The sequence below is a fragment of the Venturia canescens genome, chromosome 10 (assembly GCF_019457755.1).
Source record: "Venturia canescens isolate UGA chromosome 10, ASM1945775v1, whole genome shotgun sequence".
NCBI classification, from domain to species: Eukaryota; Metazoa; Arthropoda; class Insecta; order Hymenoptera; family Ichneumonidae; genus Venturia; species Venturia canescens.
Window position 1 is genome coordinate 3,821,821 of NC_057430.1, and position 20,128 is coordinate 3,841,948.

Below are 20,128 nucleotides of genomic sequence, written 5' to 3' on the forward strand. Positions count from 1 at the left end.
CCCTCCTTCCCCCCTCACACCTGTCCGCCAAGCTATTTACCTGTGGAGTGGGAAAAAATAGCTTGGAGTGGGTAGGTGTTGTGGTGGGGGAAGGAGTGGGGATAGGATAAAATAAAAAAAAAAAAACAGACGTTTCTCAGAAATTACAGTTGTTTTGTTCAAGAATCGTAATATATACAAAGATAGCAGATTTGCGAGATTTCACTTCATGTTGACGTTTGAGGTTATGATCCCCAGAGTGCTGTTGCGTGCGGAGTGTATAGCGGCTTTGACCTCCCCTCCTTCTAGAACGCGACACAAGCGCCTCTCGCGAGGAGATAAAAAAGTAGTAACAAGTCTTGGCACAAAAACCGCCACGTGAAAAAGTTACCGGTGCTCCCAAAAAAACGTGTTCTTTCTTTCTTGTGAAAATAAAAGGCGTAAAAATAATATTGAGTTATTTACCCCTTCCCTTAACGCAATTATATTGTGGATCAAATAGCCATAATATTGGTGACCCCGACGTGATTCGAACGGATACAAAAACTAACCTAAAAACGAGCACGCTATTCACGATGGTGTGAGACTCAAAAACAGACTTAAAAACGAAGAACAAAATTACAACACGCTCCGCGGGCGACAGTACAACAACCAGCGGCGGAAACACGAGCGGCCCTGGCGAAGACCAAGGCGCATCAGCACCACCAGGAACAGCATACGATGTGAATGCACAAGGCCATGGATTTCCATACCCTAATTTCATGCCGGGCGATTTCTTTTCACTACGAAAGGTACAGCTTCCGATATTCATGGCTGATAGACCTGATATTCGGTTTTACGTCGTCGAATCTGAATTTCAAACGTCACACGTGGTCGACGATCAGGCAAAATACAGCGCGGTACTAAAGGCTCTCGACCGCAATACTCTCTCGCAAATCACGGATGTTATGTCCAACGTACCAGAACAAGATAAGTATGGTCATTTAAAACAAATACTCATTCAGCGACTCTCACAGTCAAGAGAAAAACAAATCTTTACTTTCCTCAACGAGCTAGCACTTGCTGATAAAAAGCCTTCACAACTGTTGAGAGAAATGAGAGACCTGGCTGCTGGTAGCGTAGCTGATGACGTCCTGTACCCAATGTGGCTAAATCGAATGCCCAATAATATTCAGCCTTTGCTCATTAAATCAAACAACGTCGAGCTTGACGGCCTAGCGGAGATGGCTGATAGAATCTTTGACACCACAAACTTTTCACCTGTCATGGCAACGAGTACATTCAAACAGAAAGATTCTTGCAGTTCTTGCACACGATTGGCAGCTGAAATGCAACAGCTCAAACAGATGTTTGCAGATTTCATGAAATACACTAACTCGAAGGAATCCAATAACAACGACTCACAACAAAACAAGCAAAATCGCTCTCGGAGCAGATCAAAGACTCTTCAGCGTTCTGACATTTGTTTTTATCACAGGAGATTTGGAGTTAAGGCCACTCGATGCACAACACCATACAATTGGACCAACCCGCAGAACCAGGAAAACTAACACCGCTGTTGACTGTACAAGCGACCAGCGACAGCGAGAACAAAAAAGCCTATTCTGAAATCCGGCTCCTCTTGTCTGACCGATGCTCAAAAATAGAATTTCTCATCGATTCAGGCTCAGCAGTCTCCGTCATACTAAAACAATATGCAAGTCATAACACCAAGAGCAGCGGTTATAATCTTTACGCTGCAAACAATACAGTGATCAACACCTATGGACAACAACGAATGGAAGTGGATTTTGGACTTCGCCGTGCACTAAAGTGGGATTTCATTATTGCTGATGTCGCAAATCCTATCATCGGGGCTGACTTTTTAATTCATTATGGACTATTAATCGACCTGAGGAACAAAAAACTAATCGACACCAATACCTCCGCAGCAGGCAATCTACACGTCGCTAGCATTTTTGGAATCTCCACGATCGACGTCAATCGAGACTTTAACGGATTACTCACGGAATTCATTGATTTAACGAAAACAAGTTCTTTTCAAATTTCAGAATCAAAGTGTCCTGTCTCTCATCGGATATTAACAACCGGACAGCCAGTGGCAGAAAGAGCGAGAAAATTATCAGGAGAGAAACTTTCCGCAGCGAAGAACGAAATCCAAGGCTTGCTGGAGAGCGGAATCATGAGACCGTCTAACAGTCCATGGTTCAGCCCAATTCACCTTGTGACAAAAAAGACTGGTGGATGGAGGATGTGTGGGGACTACCGGAAATTAAACAGTCAAACTATTCCTGATCGGTATCCTCCACCCTTTATTCATGATTTATTTAAAAGACTGAATAAAAAAACTTATTTTTCTACGTTAGATTTGACTAAGACTTACCACCAGGAGGCCGATTACGTGCACGATCGAATTCGATGTCGACAACCGACAACACGATTTAACATGCAATGTAGCCGGTCTTACTGCGTGATTATCTATGACCTAGGGGAAATGATGAAGGGGGGGTCGTGGTGGCGCAGGATCAGCGCCATATTTTTTTTCAGTAACCGCGTGTATTTAAAAAAGAGCGTCGGTATCATCTTGCTTCAACTTCAACTCGTTTTCGAAATTAAAAATTTAACAGGTTGGTTGAATATTTTTTAATTGACAGAGTACCTACTATTCGATAAAAAAACTTAGCGGTTCATTTGGTACAATGTATGAAATGTTTTTATTTTATTTTGTGTGTAGTTTTTATTGAAGAATTATTTGTGGAACATAACCTCAATAAGTAGCGCATCTTATATGAATACGAGCTATGTAGTTCCGTACAATTTTGAATATACCTGAGCTAGTATGTGCACTAGGGTGGTCCTTAAAAGATGTGTTTTCGAATTTCTTTGCTCCCAGGGGCTCAAATGCTTCCAAATTAATTAAAAATAATTCCCTGAAAATTTGAGCTTTTAATATTAACTCTAAGATAGTCCGCATTCCAACCTAAGATTCTTATGGAAATAACATGAGAAAAATTCCTTTCGTTCTCTATGACATACATATTTTCATAGAGAATTTGACGCTCTACAAAAAAGGTCTCTTATGATTTCTAGCTAAGTCTATTGGTTTAAGAGTTATTTGAGCTCAAAGTTTAATTTTTTTTTTCTCATTATCAATATTATCAAGGATATTCATCAAACCCTTAGGGAAAAAACGGTTGGGACAAGTACATTCATGCTTCCGTGTTTCCTGATCATATCACAAAAAATGTAATAAAAATTCCTTAAAAAAATTATGTGACCAACTGTAAATAATTTCAACAGAACAATTGGAAAAAAATTTCACAAATTTTGAAAAAACATTACATTAAAAAAAATACAAATCTGTAATTCGTTTGTAAAGTGAAAAAAATTCAAATAAAATATGAGAAATAAAAAACCGAAATATCACGCTTGAAAACAGTTTGAAAAACGATGCCCCATTTTTCTTATCTTATTCTAACAACTAAATCAATTTAAAAAAAATTCCATCTAAGTTACTTACAGCATTAAAATTAATAATATCAATTCGAGGCCAAATATTTTATAATAAATTGAAAAAAGTTACCATTTGAGTTACGTGCAGCACTAAAATTTATGATATCAATCGAAGGACAAGTAATTTATGAGTAACTCCAAATATCACCATTATGAAATTGTTCTAAGAAGCTTTTAAATCCAAAAAAATCACATGCAAGCTAGTCATTTCTTATAGCCGGACAACTACTTTTAACTCATATTTAAACATAATTTGTATGGGTCCAATCGACGTCGAATATTGTGAATAATGAATAATACCAGAAGATCCTGAAAGTCTGAATCGATTTTCTTATAAGTTTCTGCCACCATAGAGTAAGAAATGACTAGCTTGCATGTGATTTTTTTGGATTACTTAAATTACTTGTCCTGCGATTGGATATCATAAATTTTAGTGCTGCACGTAATTCAAGTGGTAACTTTTTTCAATTTATTAGAAAATACTTGGCCTCGAATTGATATTATTAATTTTAATGCTGTAAGTAACTTAGATGCCATTTTTTTTAAATTGATTTAGTTGTTAGAATAAGATTAGAAAAATGGGGCATCGTTTTTCGAAATGTTTTCAAGCGCGATATTTCGGTTTTTTATTTCTCATGTTTTATTTGAATTTTTTTCACTTTACAAACGAATTACAGATTTGTATTTTTTTTAATGTAATGTTTTGTCAAAATTTGTGAAATTTTTTTCCAATTGTTCTGTTGAAATTATTTACAGTTGGCTACATAATTTTTTTAAGGAATTTTTATTACATTTTTTGTGATATGATCAGGAAACACGGAAGCATCAATGTACTTGTCCCAACCGTTTTTTCCCTAAGGGTTTGATGAATATCCTTGATAATATTGATAATGAGAAAAAAAAATTAAACTTTGAGCTCAAATAACTCTTAAACCAATAGACTTAGCTAGAAATCATAAGAGACCTTTTTTGTAGAGCGTCAAATTCTCTATGAAAATATGTATGTCTCGAAATTTTTAATTTATTTGTCCCAGAGTTATGAAATACTAAAGAACGAAAGGAATTTTTCTCATGTTATTTCCATAAGAATCTTAGGTTGGAATGCGGACTATCTTAGAGTTAATATTAAAAGCTCAAATTTTCAGGGAATTATTTTTAATTAATTTGGAAGCATTTGAGCCCCTGGGAGCAAAGAAATTCGAAAACACCCCTTTTAAGGACCACCCTAATGTGCACTCATAATAACTTCGTCTTTATCATATATAAAAAAATTGAAATAAAATGCAACTAGTGAGCTTGAGAACAGTAATCAATTGAAAACCCCTACACCGAAATTGACGTAAAACTGTTTGACATATATATTTAATTATTGCATAGGGTCAACAATGAGAGTTACCCAGGAACATTGGTCACTCTTGATCGATTACGCGGAACTGCACTCGGAGGTGATCACCAACAAGCAGATTGGATGCAGAGGCCGGGAGAGTTTGGACGATAAGTGGGAAGATCTTGCCACACTTCTTAACACTCTTGGACATGGTACTAAAACGGTTGCTGAATGGAAAAAAGTACGTATTCAGTGATTTGCAGTTATGAGAATTCTCAAACTTCTTCAAAACTGGTTGAATATTTTAGAGCGCTGGCTGAAATGAAATGAAATTTATATTTATATATTGTCGTTGCATTCTATTTTTTCAGTCATTGAGCGACTGGAAATCAAACACAAAAAAAAGTGGTCCACAATCCGCAGGACTCAAACAGGTACTGGTGGCGGACCATCAGGCGAGTTATCACTCACCGACCTGGAAATGCGACTTCTTCAGATAATGGGTCAGACAGCATTAGAAGGTGATCATGATGTGCCAGAGTACGGTCTTCAAACAGAGGTATACTATAATACTATGAAATATTTGTTTGAATTAAGGAAATTTACAAATCTCTTTAGAGTTTTTTGCGAGTAATATTACGTACTGATTGAATTATGCATATTTCCTTTTAAATAACAAATACTCATTATAATCATCGGATATTAATGTTGTTTTTTCATTATGGTCAGGTTCCAGTATCTCGAAAAGTTTTCTCGGTCAAAAATAACAACAGTATAGCCGAAAAAGTAATGAGCGTTGATGAAGGTGAGGAAAACTCTACAGCGATGGTCGAAGGGGACATATATTTTTCAGGCTGTATTGAAAGGACTCCGAATACGGGATCTAGCAGTCGCAAAAGGAAATTAGAGCTCTCAACTCGAATCGAAAACATGAATGAAGCGACCTTACACGTTTTACGTGATATCAATGAAAATATTGCGAGTATGGCTGCCGATTTCAAGAAGCTTCTGTCGTTCGTTGTTAATAGTGACAATAGTGCAGACAATAGATTCACATAATACCTGGTAAAAATTTGTTTTGAACTCGAACTGTTTTGGTGTCAACGTGGAGCTCTTGTGATATCTTTTTATTTGTGATCGCGTGATATATTAGATTTTACCTGTGTTATATAGTTTGAAAACAAGCTTTCAAGAGAAATTCATACGATTGATTAGCTTAACCGTCTTTACCTAGTTTTACTGAAATGTGATGACTCCTTGACCGAAAGTGGAGGAATGTGATAATTCATGATACAAAGAGTTGTAATAAAATAGATATATAAAAATTATAACAAAAGTATTAATTAGGTCAAAAGATATAAACAGTAATGTCAGGTCACAATACTGTAGGAGCGGTTAAATGTTAACTTGTTTTGAAAGTTTATAAAGCAACCAGTATCATATTTTTTGAACATGATAATTAGTTTTAAAACAATGCTTTGCGAATAGTACTAAAACTATATATAAGAAAAAAAACTTTTGAAAAGAACTATAGAACATCGTTATCGAAAACGATACGTATTTTATATTTGTCTAAGGTTACCGACTATTTCTCATAAAGTACGTCAAAAAATAAATAATGATCTTAAGAAGAATCCATTGTATTAATCCTCTTTCGAATATTTAAAACGGTTACGATGCTAGAAAATGCGCTGTGTGTTTTTATTGACCATTCTGAAAACGTCAGATACTTTCCTCTGCCAGTCGGTTTTCTTCTAACGTTGCAATATTCTGCATCTTTTTTATTAAATTGGTTTTGAATTCAACATTTTGGCTCATGATATTTTTAATTTTCCCTTGTTTGCCTTTCAACTCCTATGTGTCTTTCTTTGAATGATAAATTCATGAGTTTAATATTGCGATGTGTGTATTTTTTTCAATAATCTTTATTATGTTTTTATTGGAGTTTTTTATGATCGGTTCGTTTATATTATTTTTTATCTAGAGTGTATGCGTCCTATAATGATTGGGGCTCCGAATGACACATTCACGATAATCCAAAGAGATGACGTGCAAAATTTCAATAGGACCCGCGTTATGTATTCGAGATATTGGCAATAAAAAATTGAAGTTTTATGTGCGCTCTTATTCGTAGCTCTATAAATTTCAGGCATTTAATAAATTTTGCATGTTACGAGGTGGATATTAGTGACATGCTTTAACCTAAAGGTAATTACTTGTTGAAAAGTTCTCTCCGCTGCCTCGCATAGATTTGAACTTCAAATACATATGAAAACATATTCACATTATATTCAATTACTCATATTATATTCAAAACTACTTACCTAAAGAACTCAAAAAGTTATTCATACTAACATACACTTACAACCAAACATTTTTATATTTACTCGGATTTATTTTTTAAAACTCATTTCAATTTACATTTTTACATTTTTAAACTCGGATTGCCAGTAGTTCTGCCGAACAAGGATTCTTCGGTGCCTATTAAATGCCAAATAAGCAAAAGGAGTAATTTTACTTCAATTCTTGAGCGGGTGAGTGAAGCAAAGATGCCACAGATAAATCGGCGCTATTCAACACATTATTTTAAATCCTGTCAAATGATAAATGTAGTAGAAATACAATTCTTAATTCTTTGTACATAAATCCATTCTAATTTTAATTTTATCCCTTTCCCTTATTATTTATTTTTTTTCATCTGTTTTCTTATATACTATTTTCAGCTTTTTCTTAATTATTTACTGTAATAATTGATACATACAGATATTAACAATCAATCCCAATTCAGAAATATTTCATGTAAAATGAGTTAAAATTACTCTTCTCCTTGCGAGTGGTCCTGGTCGTCCCAAATTTCTATCTATTTCTATATCTGCTTCAGGATTGTTGTGAACCTCTTCGTTGTGATCAGCATTTTGAAAGAATTCCAGTCGTCCATCGGTGCAAATATTGTGCAAGACGGCACAAGCAATAACAATACGCGCTACGGCTTGAGGAGTATAACGCAGCACTCATTCGCCCATAATACATCGAAAACGACCTTTGAGCACTCCGTTACATCTTTCGATACAAGCTCGATCTCGAACAAGGGCTGCTGTATATCGACCTTCTGGAGTATCAGCAAGCGCGTGCGGGATGGGTGTCATCAACCACGGTTGTTGTGGGTATCCTGAATCTCCGATTAGCCATGTATCGTGATCTCCTATTATAAGAAGTGGAAAAAGCTTCTGCTTTAAATACATGAATATTAAAGATATATAATATATAAAATAGCTTTGTATCGAAATTCCTCATCCCAGCGGGAAAAATCTTCTGAAGGGAAAGAAAAAGCTATTTCCACTTACTCGTGCAATCTAAACGTTAAACCACAATGAAATGAAACAATATTGGCACTTATGGACGTTCGTTTTTTCCCAATTTAAAAGAATCAGAATGTAAAACATAATTCCAATAAATTAATAATTCGTCTCTGTAATTGTAATACTACTTCTTTGATTTTGGACGTAGTACATTTCTGTAAATATACGGAGTTGTTGTATTACCTTCATTGTACCTGCGCTCCATCTCTGCATTTATTGCAGAGTTCCTCCATATGTACGCATCATGCGTCGCTCCTGCATATCTTGGGTTAATGTTCATGATGCGAAGGTCATAGTCGCATATCTGAAATACAAATCCATATATGTAGTTCATTTCACCAGCTTTTCATTAAGGATGTTGTATGGCGATGGTTAAATCTAAATTTTTATTTTCATGCGCCAGATATTAGATAACACTATTCTCTTTGTGTAGTGCTAATTTGAAGGAATTCTATCGATAGAAAATTTCGCATGCAACGTCCTCAAGTCCTCTTTGTCTCTGAATCGTTCATTTACAATCGATATGAACCATAATTTGACATTTAGTTGTATAAAAGTCAACTAAATATTAAAAGAGAAATCATAATTATATTTATGCTAATGAATTATCCTTATCTTATTATGATAGATTCGACCATTATTTAAAACTATATCCATTGGGCTTCAATCAAATAAAATCTTATTGGCATTATAAGTGAAGTACTAAATTGAAGATATATACTGAAGTAACTTACGATTTGGATGTTTTTGGAGTGAGATCCTTTTCGATTGAGATAATTGTGTTCTTCCTCCGATGGTGCTATAATTTCCACATGTGTACAATCTACTGCACCAAGTGTACCTGGAAATCCTGCAGCTTCAATGAATCTATCTTTTTTCCGTTGTACATCAGCGGGTTCAGTTGGGAAACAAATTCATTCACGAGCCATATGCGTGCAAATTAATTCTGTTACTTCCCTGACATTTTTGGATACCGTTGATTGACCCATTGGGAAGAGAAAATTTTGTCCAATCGGCCTTTGGTAAGTACCTGTGGCCAAAAAAGCCAGCGTTGCAAAAATCTTGAGGTCAGCTCTGATCGCCTGTGGGTTATCTTGGCCGCTAATGTATGGTGTAAGTCGTTGACATAAATAATATGCCATGTCCTTGCGTAATCGAAATAACTTTATGAAATGCCCATCGTACAATCCAAATATATCACTTAGGTCCCTCAGAAATCTTCGCTGATTGTTGTAGAAGCGAATCCTTTCAGTGGCTTGTTCCTCTTCAAGTATATGTTCTTGGAGTATGCGCACGGGTAACATCTATTAAAATTGAAGTACATAATGAAGAACATATATATAAGTCGTATATAATGAAAGGTCATGCAAAAAGCCCAACAAATTCTTATGCAATTTTTCAGTTAAAAATCTGGAAGTCCTCATCATAAAGGTAGCCATCAAATTACAAACATAACTCGCAACGTTTTATTTATAGTAGTTTTAATATTTTTATTCAATTGGAAACATTCTATCACATCAATATATTGTTTTTTTTTTATATTATTAAACTCAATACTTTCAATACATCATTATAAGGCAAAGTAAAAAGTGAACATAACCTTAAATTGATTTGATAAAATACCATCTACACTGTCAAAAATAACCTTTGTATATCAACCTTTGTATATCCAGTCAATAACTAATTCACTGTAATAATGGATTGGGCTGAGAATAATAAGCAGTAAAAATTAATACAAGCGAACACCAAAATGAGTTTGTTATTTGAACCAACCAATATATTGTATTTGTAAAGCCCGCCACTTGCGTCTTGCGTGGGATCCTAGCACATAAAAAACCCTAAAAATCTAGTAACCATAAACCACGAAAGTTTGAGACGGGAATATCCGTAGAAGTCGATTGTCGAATTCGATCGTGCACGTAATCGGCCTCCAGATCCCGATGGCACCGGAAGACGTTGAGAAAACGGCGATTATCACGCCCTTCGGCCTCTTCGAGTATCTAGTCATGCCATTCGAGCTTCGAAACGCTTCACAAACTTGTCAGCGGTATATCGACTTCATTTTTCGAGATCTCGACTACGTATTCTGTTACATAGACGATATAATCATCACGTCAGAATCTCCGGAAGAGCACGAATTACATCTCCGAACTGTCTTCAGTCATCTGCAACATCACGGGCTTAAAATCAACGCATCCAAATGCACATTAGGAAAAAAGGAAGTCGAATTTCTCGGGTATCAAATAACTGCCGAGGGATATAAACCACCAAAAATCGAATCCAAGCCATCATCGACTATCCCAAACCGAAAACGATCTGCGAACTACGGCGATTTCTGGGGATGATAAATTATTATCGAAATTGCATTCCTCAGGCAGCACACCTGCAAATTCCATTGAATTCGTAATTGAAAGAGTCTAAGAAGAACGACAAAACACTCGTCGTGTGGAATGAAGAAGCAAACAAAGCATTTGATGACTGCAAAAAGAGCATCTCCTCGACAGTTTTCACAACTATCATTTCTCCAACGGATCCGATAATTCTCACAACGGATGCATCAGACTCAGCAATCGGAGCGGTGGTTGAACAACTTCAGGAAAAAGAATGGAGACCAATCGGTTTTTTCTCACGAAAACTTAGTGCAACTGAAAAAAACTATTCCACATACGATAGAGAACTCCTAGCAATATTCGCTGCGATTAAATACTTTTGGCACATCCTGGAAAGCCGCGTTTTCGTAATCAAAACTGACCACAAACCTTTGATTCATGCATTTGCTCAGCAGATGGACAAGGCCTCTCCGAGATAACTGAGACAACTCGACTTCATCGCGCAATTCACAACCGAAATTATCCATGTAAAAGGAGAAGACAACGTCGTGGCTGACGCATTATCGCGGATTAATTCCATAGGAATGCCAACGGTGCTCAGTCCCCAAACAATACAAGATGAACAAGAAAACGACGAGGAACTTCCCGATCTACTCAATAACAAAACTTCGCTCAGGTTGCACAAACTGGACATCGATCCAAACACAAGCATTTACTGCGACATTTCATCGGGAATCGTCCGACCCTTTATTCCCAAATCATTACGACGCGAAGCGTTCGACGTAATACACGGTCTTGCCCATACAAGCGGCAGTGTCACGTGTCAGCAAATGCGCGAAAAATATGTTTGGCCCGGGATTAAAAAGGATGCCTTACAGTGGTCGCGCGAATGCATTCCGTGCCAGCGTGCAAAGATCCAACGGCATAACAAAGTATTACCAGAAAAAATCAACGTACCTGACTCGAGATTCAATCACATTCATATTGATTTGATTCATCTTCCGGAAATAAAAGGATTCAAATACTGTCTCACAATAATCGATAGATTTTCGAGATTTCCAATGGCCATTCCGCTCAAGGATATTACAGCATCTACAGTGGCCACAGCCCTTTTCGATAATTGGGTGTGTCTATTCAGTTCACCTTTAACAATTACCACTGATCAAGGCTCACAATTTGAAGGTACATTATTCCAAGCACTGATTAACACAATCAGTACGAAACGCATTCGAACCACAGCATATCACCCGGCTGCGAACGGCATAATTGAACGGTGGCATAGAACTTTGAAAACCGCGCTAATGTGCAATCCAAACATTCCTTGGCCAAATCTTTTACCAAAAATACTATACGGACTCCGAGTAGCGTACAAAGAGGACACAAAAGCTTCACCAGCAGAAATGGTTTTCGACAGGACGCTGAGAATTCCAGGTGATTTCTTTGTAGACGCTGAACTTCCGGCAGAACCTGAAATTTTCCTCGAAAAACATCGCGAATACATGAGAGCGATTCGCCCAACTGCAACGGCTCATCACATCAAAGCAAAAATATTCGCTCTATTCGTGCACACACGTATTTTTAAGACTCGACGAAGTGAAACCCCCTTTGAAACCACCATATTTGGGTCCGCATAAAATTAAAAAAAGACTGGACGATAGACGCTTCGTCATCATCGTCGATGGAAACGAAAAAACAGTTTCAATAGAACGACTCAAACCAGCTTTTCTGGCAAAAGAAGATTCAACGAGTGATCACATCATCAGGCCAGAAGACATCATCCTACCTCATCAACAAGGAACGATGGACAAGCCTCTTAAAACTTATTAAAAAAAAAAGTTAAATTGCAACAATAAAAAATATATAAATAAAAAAAGCTAGCAAATCTTCTGAGGGGGGAGTAATGTAGCCGCTTTGACCTCCCCTCCTTCTAGAACGCGACACAAGCGCCTCTCGCGAGGAGATAAAAAAGTAGTAACAAGTCTTGGCACAAAAACCGCCACGTGAAAAAGTTACCGGTGCTCCCAAAAAAACGTGTTCTTTCTTTCTTGTGAAAATAAAAGGCGTAAAAATAATATTGAGTTATTTACCCCTTCCCTTAACGCAATTATATTGTGGATCAAATAGCCACAAGTGTAAAAAAATAATAATGGTTATTGTTAAGTGGAAGGAATCGATATTATTAATGACGTGACTAATTATATAGTGTTGAATAATAATAATATTAATGAGAAAAAAAACGTTCGTTCATTAAAACTTCTCAAACGTTCTTTCGCCAAACAGGAATTTTATGTTGTGTAATTACATTAAAGAAAAAATATGCGTGGTTATATGTAAATGAATTTAAATAAATTTTGAAAATCTTTGGTCAAGGAAACGTGTCTAATCCAATGTATTGTTGTCATATTTTCTTTCATTCAGTTTGGTTGTATTCACCGGGCCCTATTTCCCACCTCCTTAGCTTTTACAGTGTATCCATATCGATTTCTATTGATTCTCTAGACAATTCGAGTGACATTCGTATTTCTATTTCCTTATATTGATTTCAATATATTGGAAAATTCATAACAAAAAGTTTTCATGATTGCTTGTTTATAGACTCGAGTTTGAAAAAATCTTTGGGCCATGTAAATACATAGATATTGACTTGAATTCTTGCATGATGAATTTGGAAATTTATTGCAATAAGTCATTGGTTGCTTATTTTTCGTAATATCAAAATTTGTATCTTTGAAAAGCAATGAACACCTCTTAAGTTTAACAACATGATGAAGCGACATGTATTGAAGCGAAACACTGACTCGAGAACTTTATTTTATTTTTATTTGACGCCATGGTACGCACGAGTGTTTACACCGGCGGCCATGTTGAAAAACTGTCACTTCGCGAAGCGGCGCTTGGGAAGCGAGGCGCTCAGCGCTGCCAACTCAATTTCGATTCCACAAAATTCCCTAGATTCGTGAAATTCTTTATTTTATTCAATTTCAATTAAACAAACTCTTTCTTATTGAAAATAATGATGCGGATCGTTAAAGAAACGTATTGTGGGCAATTTGGTGAAAATTTCAGATTAAAATTATTCCATTTTTTAAGAAAACTTTTCTTTGAAAGATCGAGCGTGCACAATGCGCATGCGCGATGACCTACTTTCACAGGCACGTGCAATAGACGCAATCACGAACAAATAAATTAATCGAAACGAAATAAAAGATTCTTGTGGATAAAATCAATTAAGAATAAAACAAAATAATTAAGAAAGACGCGAAATGTGCGTAGAAGCAATAAAAATTGGTTTTATTAAATTATATTAAATTTTTGCACATGCGCAGTGTGACTACGGCTCGACTCGGCCAATTGGGACCCACGCGGGGGAGTTAGCGCACCAATCAGAGAATTTAGAGTGGGAGTCCCTGGTTCGAGATTAAGTCGCGCAGCGAATTGGAGTAAGGGACAAAGTCCAAGCGCGTTATTATTATTATTTCCTGTGTTCGGGAGAGTATAAAAACCCGAGCGCAGAAGCTCCGGTAGCTAGTCTCGTCTCGAATCTCGCCACGCTAGGAGCCAGTCACGTCTCGAATCCCTGAGAGCTCGACTCGCATGCCATAACCAAAAGCCAGTCTTGCCTCCGGATCTCGCCGCGTGAACTCGCCCAAATTTAAAGAATAAAGAAACATAAAATTCTCGCTTATTTTCAAAATCGCTCATAAAAACAATGAGCAAAATAACATCGCTATTATCCCACTCAGAATTCAAATAGAATAACACCTTTCCTCTCTCACACTAAGAGGACCGGGTTCATTCGATTTCGTTTGAACTCAAGATTCTTAGGTGAGAGTTTCCGATCTATCCAGGAGGGCCGGGACAGTTCGATTCCGTTCTGTCTCAAGATTCCTGGTAGATTTCCAATCCTTTTTCTATCCAAGAGGGCCGTGGCCGTTCGATTTCGTTCGGTCACAAGATTCTTGGGTAGGACTCCTACCTTTCCACGCCAGAGGGGCCGGGACAGTTCGGGTTCGTTCTGTCTCAAGATCTCTGGGTGGATTCTTTTCCATCAATGAGTTATTGTTTTCAGAGTGGTGATCAAATTCAGTAGAAATCATTAAAATCAAACAAATTTTCTTTATTCTCAAAACGAGACAATTTCGAGTCATTTATCATTTTGAGCTAAATAAATTATTCAAAACAAATTTAACTCACTGAAAACAATTTATTTGAATTATATCGAGTCAAAAGAGTGAGATCGATCAGAAAAATACACTCGAACAATTAATTTGGATTGTATAGAGTCAAAAAGTGAGTTTCTAAGAATTATAGCTTAATTATCAAATTATCAAATGATCGAATTATCAAACAAAATTAATTAAAAATTTATCAAGACCAGCGTTGGCGAGAATTATTGAAAAATTATTATTGCAAGCGAAACTATCATTATTCAAATAAAAGCGAGCTTAAATTCATTGCGAAATTCATCATAATTAATTCTGCGAAAATTATTTTCTTTTTGTGTGGAGAAAAATACCGGAAATAAAATTTTACATGCGATTAAAATAAAGCGGAAAAACTCGATTTCAAATAAAATCCTTTATTTTTGTAATTTGGTTTAAAACAATTAAAAATTGAATAAAACATTTGTCATTTCAATCTAATTTCATTTTACTTTTGTTTTTCCTTCATGCCCGCTCTTCTTTATTATAGAATTGCTCGAATCCAGGCGTGACGGTGTGCACAAGCACGAACGTACCGTTACAGTATATTGAGTATTTCCAGACCATGTTTACGATTGGCATTATGGATTAAAAAATTCATGTGTATGAGTCTACGCCTGATCATTTTTGGATGTGATTAAATATTTTGTCTGTGTATAACCATGGAGACATACTAAATTATACACTATTTGATTTACTTCAACATGCAGCGTATCTGTCACTTTATTTATTGAATATGCCATAAGTTTCAAAAATGTGGTTCGGGTAATTTTAAAGTTTTTTGCCCCATAGCACCAAAGTTTTTATTATTGGTACACAGCGAGTACCTATGAACTTTGATATTCCTGCGAAGCGGTAGGTGTGCCAATCTTTTCACTTTTTGGTTCCAACTGAAATATATGAATGAAGATACATGAAACAATGTTGAGTTCCGTTCACTTTCAAGTGCGCTGTCTTTTATCCTTTTAGTTTTGGCATAATACATTTTATGAATCGGTGGTAATTTTTTCTGTCTGTATGAAAATTTAGATGAATAAATCGCAGCGGATACTTGCAAACTTGGAAAATTCTGTGTATTGACATGCATGCTAGGTCCTATTTTTGATTATGGAATATGGATATCTACTAATAATAAAAATTATTCATGAATTATAGGATTTGGATATAGATTATAAATAGTAATCAATAATAAAAAATAATGATGAATGTTACAAAAATTCAGCGATGGCCTGTTTATGAATGGCATAAGAAGTCATGTTTTTAAAATGCAATGCTCATATTAAAAAGTAAGCATTTCTGTTGGTCTTGACGCACTTCATACTTTTTCGTTTGTCCGGTTGAATCTTGGTGGCTACATGCAGAGTTAGAAAATTTTGTACATCGACGTGAGTGCGTCAACTTTCTATCTCTGGGTATGATAATATGAATGGAAAAGATTGCTGCAAAAAGTCCTTGGAGGCACGTTTTTTAATGAAATAAAAATTGCTAGCATTAGAATTCAATAAACATATGTGAAAATTACGAATTCTGGTGGACTTGGTAAACATTATATATATTTTGTTCATTCTCCTTCTGTCAAATTTTAAAGAAAATCAATCAAAAAATTCGTTTCATTAAAAAATCTTCATATTTTCTTTATTCACAATGATTTCATCAAAACAATTGAAAACAAAATTTATAAATGACGGGGGAAAATTTCAAAATGATACGAAATATTGAAAAACCTTACGGAATATAATTTTAATCCCACAAAATTATGAACACGTTCGAAATGGTTGAAAAATTGAGGGTATCACTTCAAACATTCGAAGAATATCAAACTGTTATAAATTGTACAAAACTTAAAGAAAATCATTGGAGAAATTATTTTTAAATATCACAATAGAAACATTGGAGAACTTTAGAAAATCTTATTTAAGAATATTTTTTGTCGTTTAGAACTATACCACAGAAAAAAGATTTGATATCAAGCCGTAAAAATCCTCTCTCGGAGGAAATAAATTTGGACATTTACATTGATGATCGCCCGTTTTCGCATTATACCACAAAAAATGTAAACAAAACTTCTTAAATCACACAACGAAAATGATTTCAAACCGTAAGGAAATATCAAATATATTACAATCCTACAGCATTCGTGCATAATATTCTTCACTAGGATACTGATTGTGCGGTATCAAGAGACTCGGTAGAGTCTCGAGACAAGTGCATTGACAGCCCTGTCGTCCGCTGGCCCAAGGCTCTCGCCGAGACTATATTTTCTCTGAATAAAACGATTCGCGGTGGTGGGGGTAAAATTGGCATGTGATTTTCTTTAATTACGAAGCTCATGAGTTATGTAAGACTTTGAAAGTTGAACTTTCAGCTAATTAAGAAGTTCTCTGTCGAATGAGCCCAAAATCAGCATAATCGGTGTCGTAATTGCTGAGAAAAAACTTTGCACGGGCTTAAGATTATGCAAAAATTTACTAACACATTCATGGTTTTCGTATCTGTATACGCATACTCCAACCGCTACAAACATAGGCCTCTTGGCCCCCATGATCACCAATCTCCGGTGAGAGAATTTTTATTGCAACCAATAAAGGATGAGAGAATTTCTGGGCCAATGACATTCAAAATAAAAAGAGTAGGGAAGATGGGTGGAAAGCTAAGGAGCTCAAGAAGTCGAAATTCACCAGCCGAAGTCAACACCAAACGTCATGCTGACGTTTGAGGTTATGATCCTCAGAGTGCTGTTGTTGCGTGCGAAGTGTGAATAATAAATGAAAAGTGGAACAACTCAGTATTATTAATGACGTGATTAATCACTATTTAATAATAATAATAATGATGATGGTAATGAAAAACATACAGAAATGCACAATGAAAACAAGAATATACCTCAGGTGGTAACCCCTACTCAGAGGGAATCCACCCCTGGTTCCGATCGGGTGAAAGCCCCGGTGGCCATGGGCAGCAGCACGGATTCTGAGGGCCGCACTTTGTGCACGGTGAAGAGGAGGACGACCCGGACCAACAACACGGACAAGACGTTACTGAATCTACCGAGACGAAACAGGACGGACAGTGTCTCCAGCGGAAGCAGCGCAGCAAGCTATGCTTCCGCCGTGGACAACCAGACAGCAACGACGAGACAAACGGCGACAAAGACAAACGACGAACAAGACTTGACCCAGCTGCTCCGGCTCATCCACGAGACCGCGACGAAAATGGCCGAAGCAGCGGGCGTACAGAAAAACATGAACATGACGGTGAAGACAGGAATCAAGACGATTCTAGAGACTGTGGACATCGCGTTGCACAGGCAGATGGACGCGGCCTTGGGAAGAAGCCTTGTAGACGGTGACAAGACGTCGACTGGTACCACCACGAACGACAAAGAAACGCCTCGGACGAAACGAAAACGGTCGGCGACCGGAACCACGCCGGAGTCCTCTCAAAAGAGGCCACTGACGATGGTGCCGGCCGCGGACTGGCAAACGGTCACACGGAACGAGACGAAGAAAAAGAAAAAGAAAACGGACGCGACAACCCGAGCTGGCCAGAGCGGTCCGGCCCCCCGGCAAAGGGGAACGGTCGTTCTCGTCAAACTGGGAACGGACATGACGTACTCGGACATAGTACGCAAGATACGGACGACGGTCGATCCGAAGAAGAGTCACGTGCAGGTGATGACTCTAAGGAAGACCAAAAACGGTTTGTGTTTGCTGAAGCTTCAGGCGGACGCAAGCAAACCGGACGGACGCGACGAATTCGAGCGATGCGTGCAGGACGCCATAGGGGAAGCGGGCAGCGTCAGGGCTCTGAACTCCAAGGGTCAATTGGAGATCATGGACCTGGACTGCGTTGCGACCCCGGCAGACGTAACGGACGCTCTTCGACGGGAGACGGGACGAGACGTGGACTTTCGAGTTCACATTTTCGGTCCGAACCGTGCCGAGCAGTATATGGCGGTTTGCGAACTTGATTCGCGGGAAGCCGATGCGCTGCTTCGGCGCGGACGGATCGGGATTGGGTGGGTGCATTGCCGCGTTCGAAAAAGACTGACGGTGACGAAATGCTACAGGTGCCTTGGCTTCGGCCACGTAAAGGCCGACTGTAAAGACGTGGACAGGACGAAATGCTGCCGCAAATGCAGCGCATCCGGACACCACGCGACGGACTGCAAAAACAAACCGGTCTGTCCACTGTGCTCCGCAGCTGGGCACAAGGACGTGGCGCACCTCGCCGGCACCGGAAGGTGCGCCATGTTTCGGGCCACGCTGGAGGAGTGCAGGAAGCAGGCCGGAAGACGGACAGAATAGTCCAGGGTAACCTGAACCGAAGTAGGACCGCGGACATGCTCCTACCACAGATAGCCGACGAACACGACGCGGACATCCTGATCCTGTGTGAGCCATACAGGAGAAGGACGACCCAGACGTACATTACGAACGAAACTGAGACCACAGCTATCTGGGTAAGGGGTGTCGCCCAATTGCGAATGTCCGACCGCGGGGCAGGGGACGATTTCGTCTGGGCCAGGGTGGGCGCTGTCACTTATGTCGGTGTCTACCTGACGCCCAACTGCACCGCGGCGGAGTTCGAGAGGAAGGTGGCACTCCTAGAAGACGGAATCAGGGACCTGCCCGGGGACGTCATCGTTGCGGGGGACCTCAACGCGAGGGCGATCGAGTGGGGAATGACGGAAACGAACAGACGCGGACGACTGCTACTGGAGATGGCCGCAAGGCTGGACCTGGTAGTGGTAAACACGGGAAACACGCCGACGTACAGACGACCAGGGTTCGGAGACTCCATCCCTGACGTGACGATGACGTCGGACAGAATCCTGCCGCAACTGAGGCGGTGGCGGGTGGTTGAGGACTATACAGCCAGCGACCACCAGTACATCGTCTTCGAAGTGGCGGGATCGACAAAGACAAGACGAGCGAGACCACACCGACCCCCGCGGTGGAATCTCGACAAACTCGACGGACGAAAATTTTCTGAGGAGTTGATGGCAGCACCAGCTCCGATGACGGAAATTCCCCCGGAGCTGACTGGCCGGCAAAGGGTGGAGAGACTGACAGACGAGACGGCCAAACTGGTAGACGGCTTGTGCAATAGCACAATGCCGAGACGACGACAGAACGGACATAGACGACCACAATACTGGTGGACGGACGAGATAGCCGAGTTGCGCAGGATATGCCTAGCAAATCGGCGTCGAGTCACAAGGGCTGGGGGCAGACCCGAAAGGGAAAACCTCCAGGCCATTTACAAGACGTCACGGAAGACGCTGACGAAAGCGATCCGAGATAGCAAGACGCGATGCTGGAGGAAGCTCTGCGAGGAGGTGGACGAGGATCCCTGGGGAACCAGTTACAAGATTGTGACCGGCAAACTAGGGGCCCGAATTCCGCCGGAACTCAA

The 20,128-nt window shown here is 38.8% G+C and overlaps 1 protein-coding gene across 1 annotated transcript in view; it reads right to left on the reverse strand.

The window, feature by feature from the left end:
* Positions 1-7,180: 7,180 nt before the first annotated feature.
* LOC122417386 (putative nuclease HARBI1) overlaps positions 7,181-20,128 on the reverse strand; it is a 52,350-nt gene continuing 39,402 nt past the window's right edge. Inside the window, exons 2-5 of the mRNA XM_043430862.1 lie at positions 9,209-9,482; positions 8,913-9,019; positions 8,362-8,482; positions 7,181-8,021 (exon numbers count right to left, since the gene is read on the reverse strand). Of these exons, the coding sequence (XP_043286797.1) occupies positions 7,831-8,021; positions 8,362-8,482; positions 8,913-9,019; positions 9,209-9,482 (693 nt within the window). The 3' untranslated portion in view covers positions 7,181-7,830. The remainder of the gene's footprint in view (positions 8,022-8,361; positions 8,483-8,912; positions 9,020-9,208; positions 9,483-20,128) is intronic.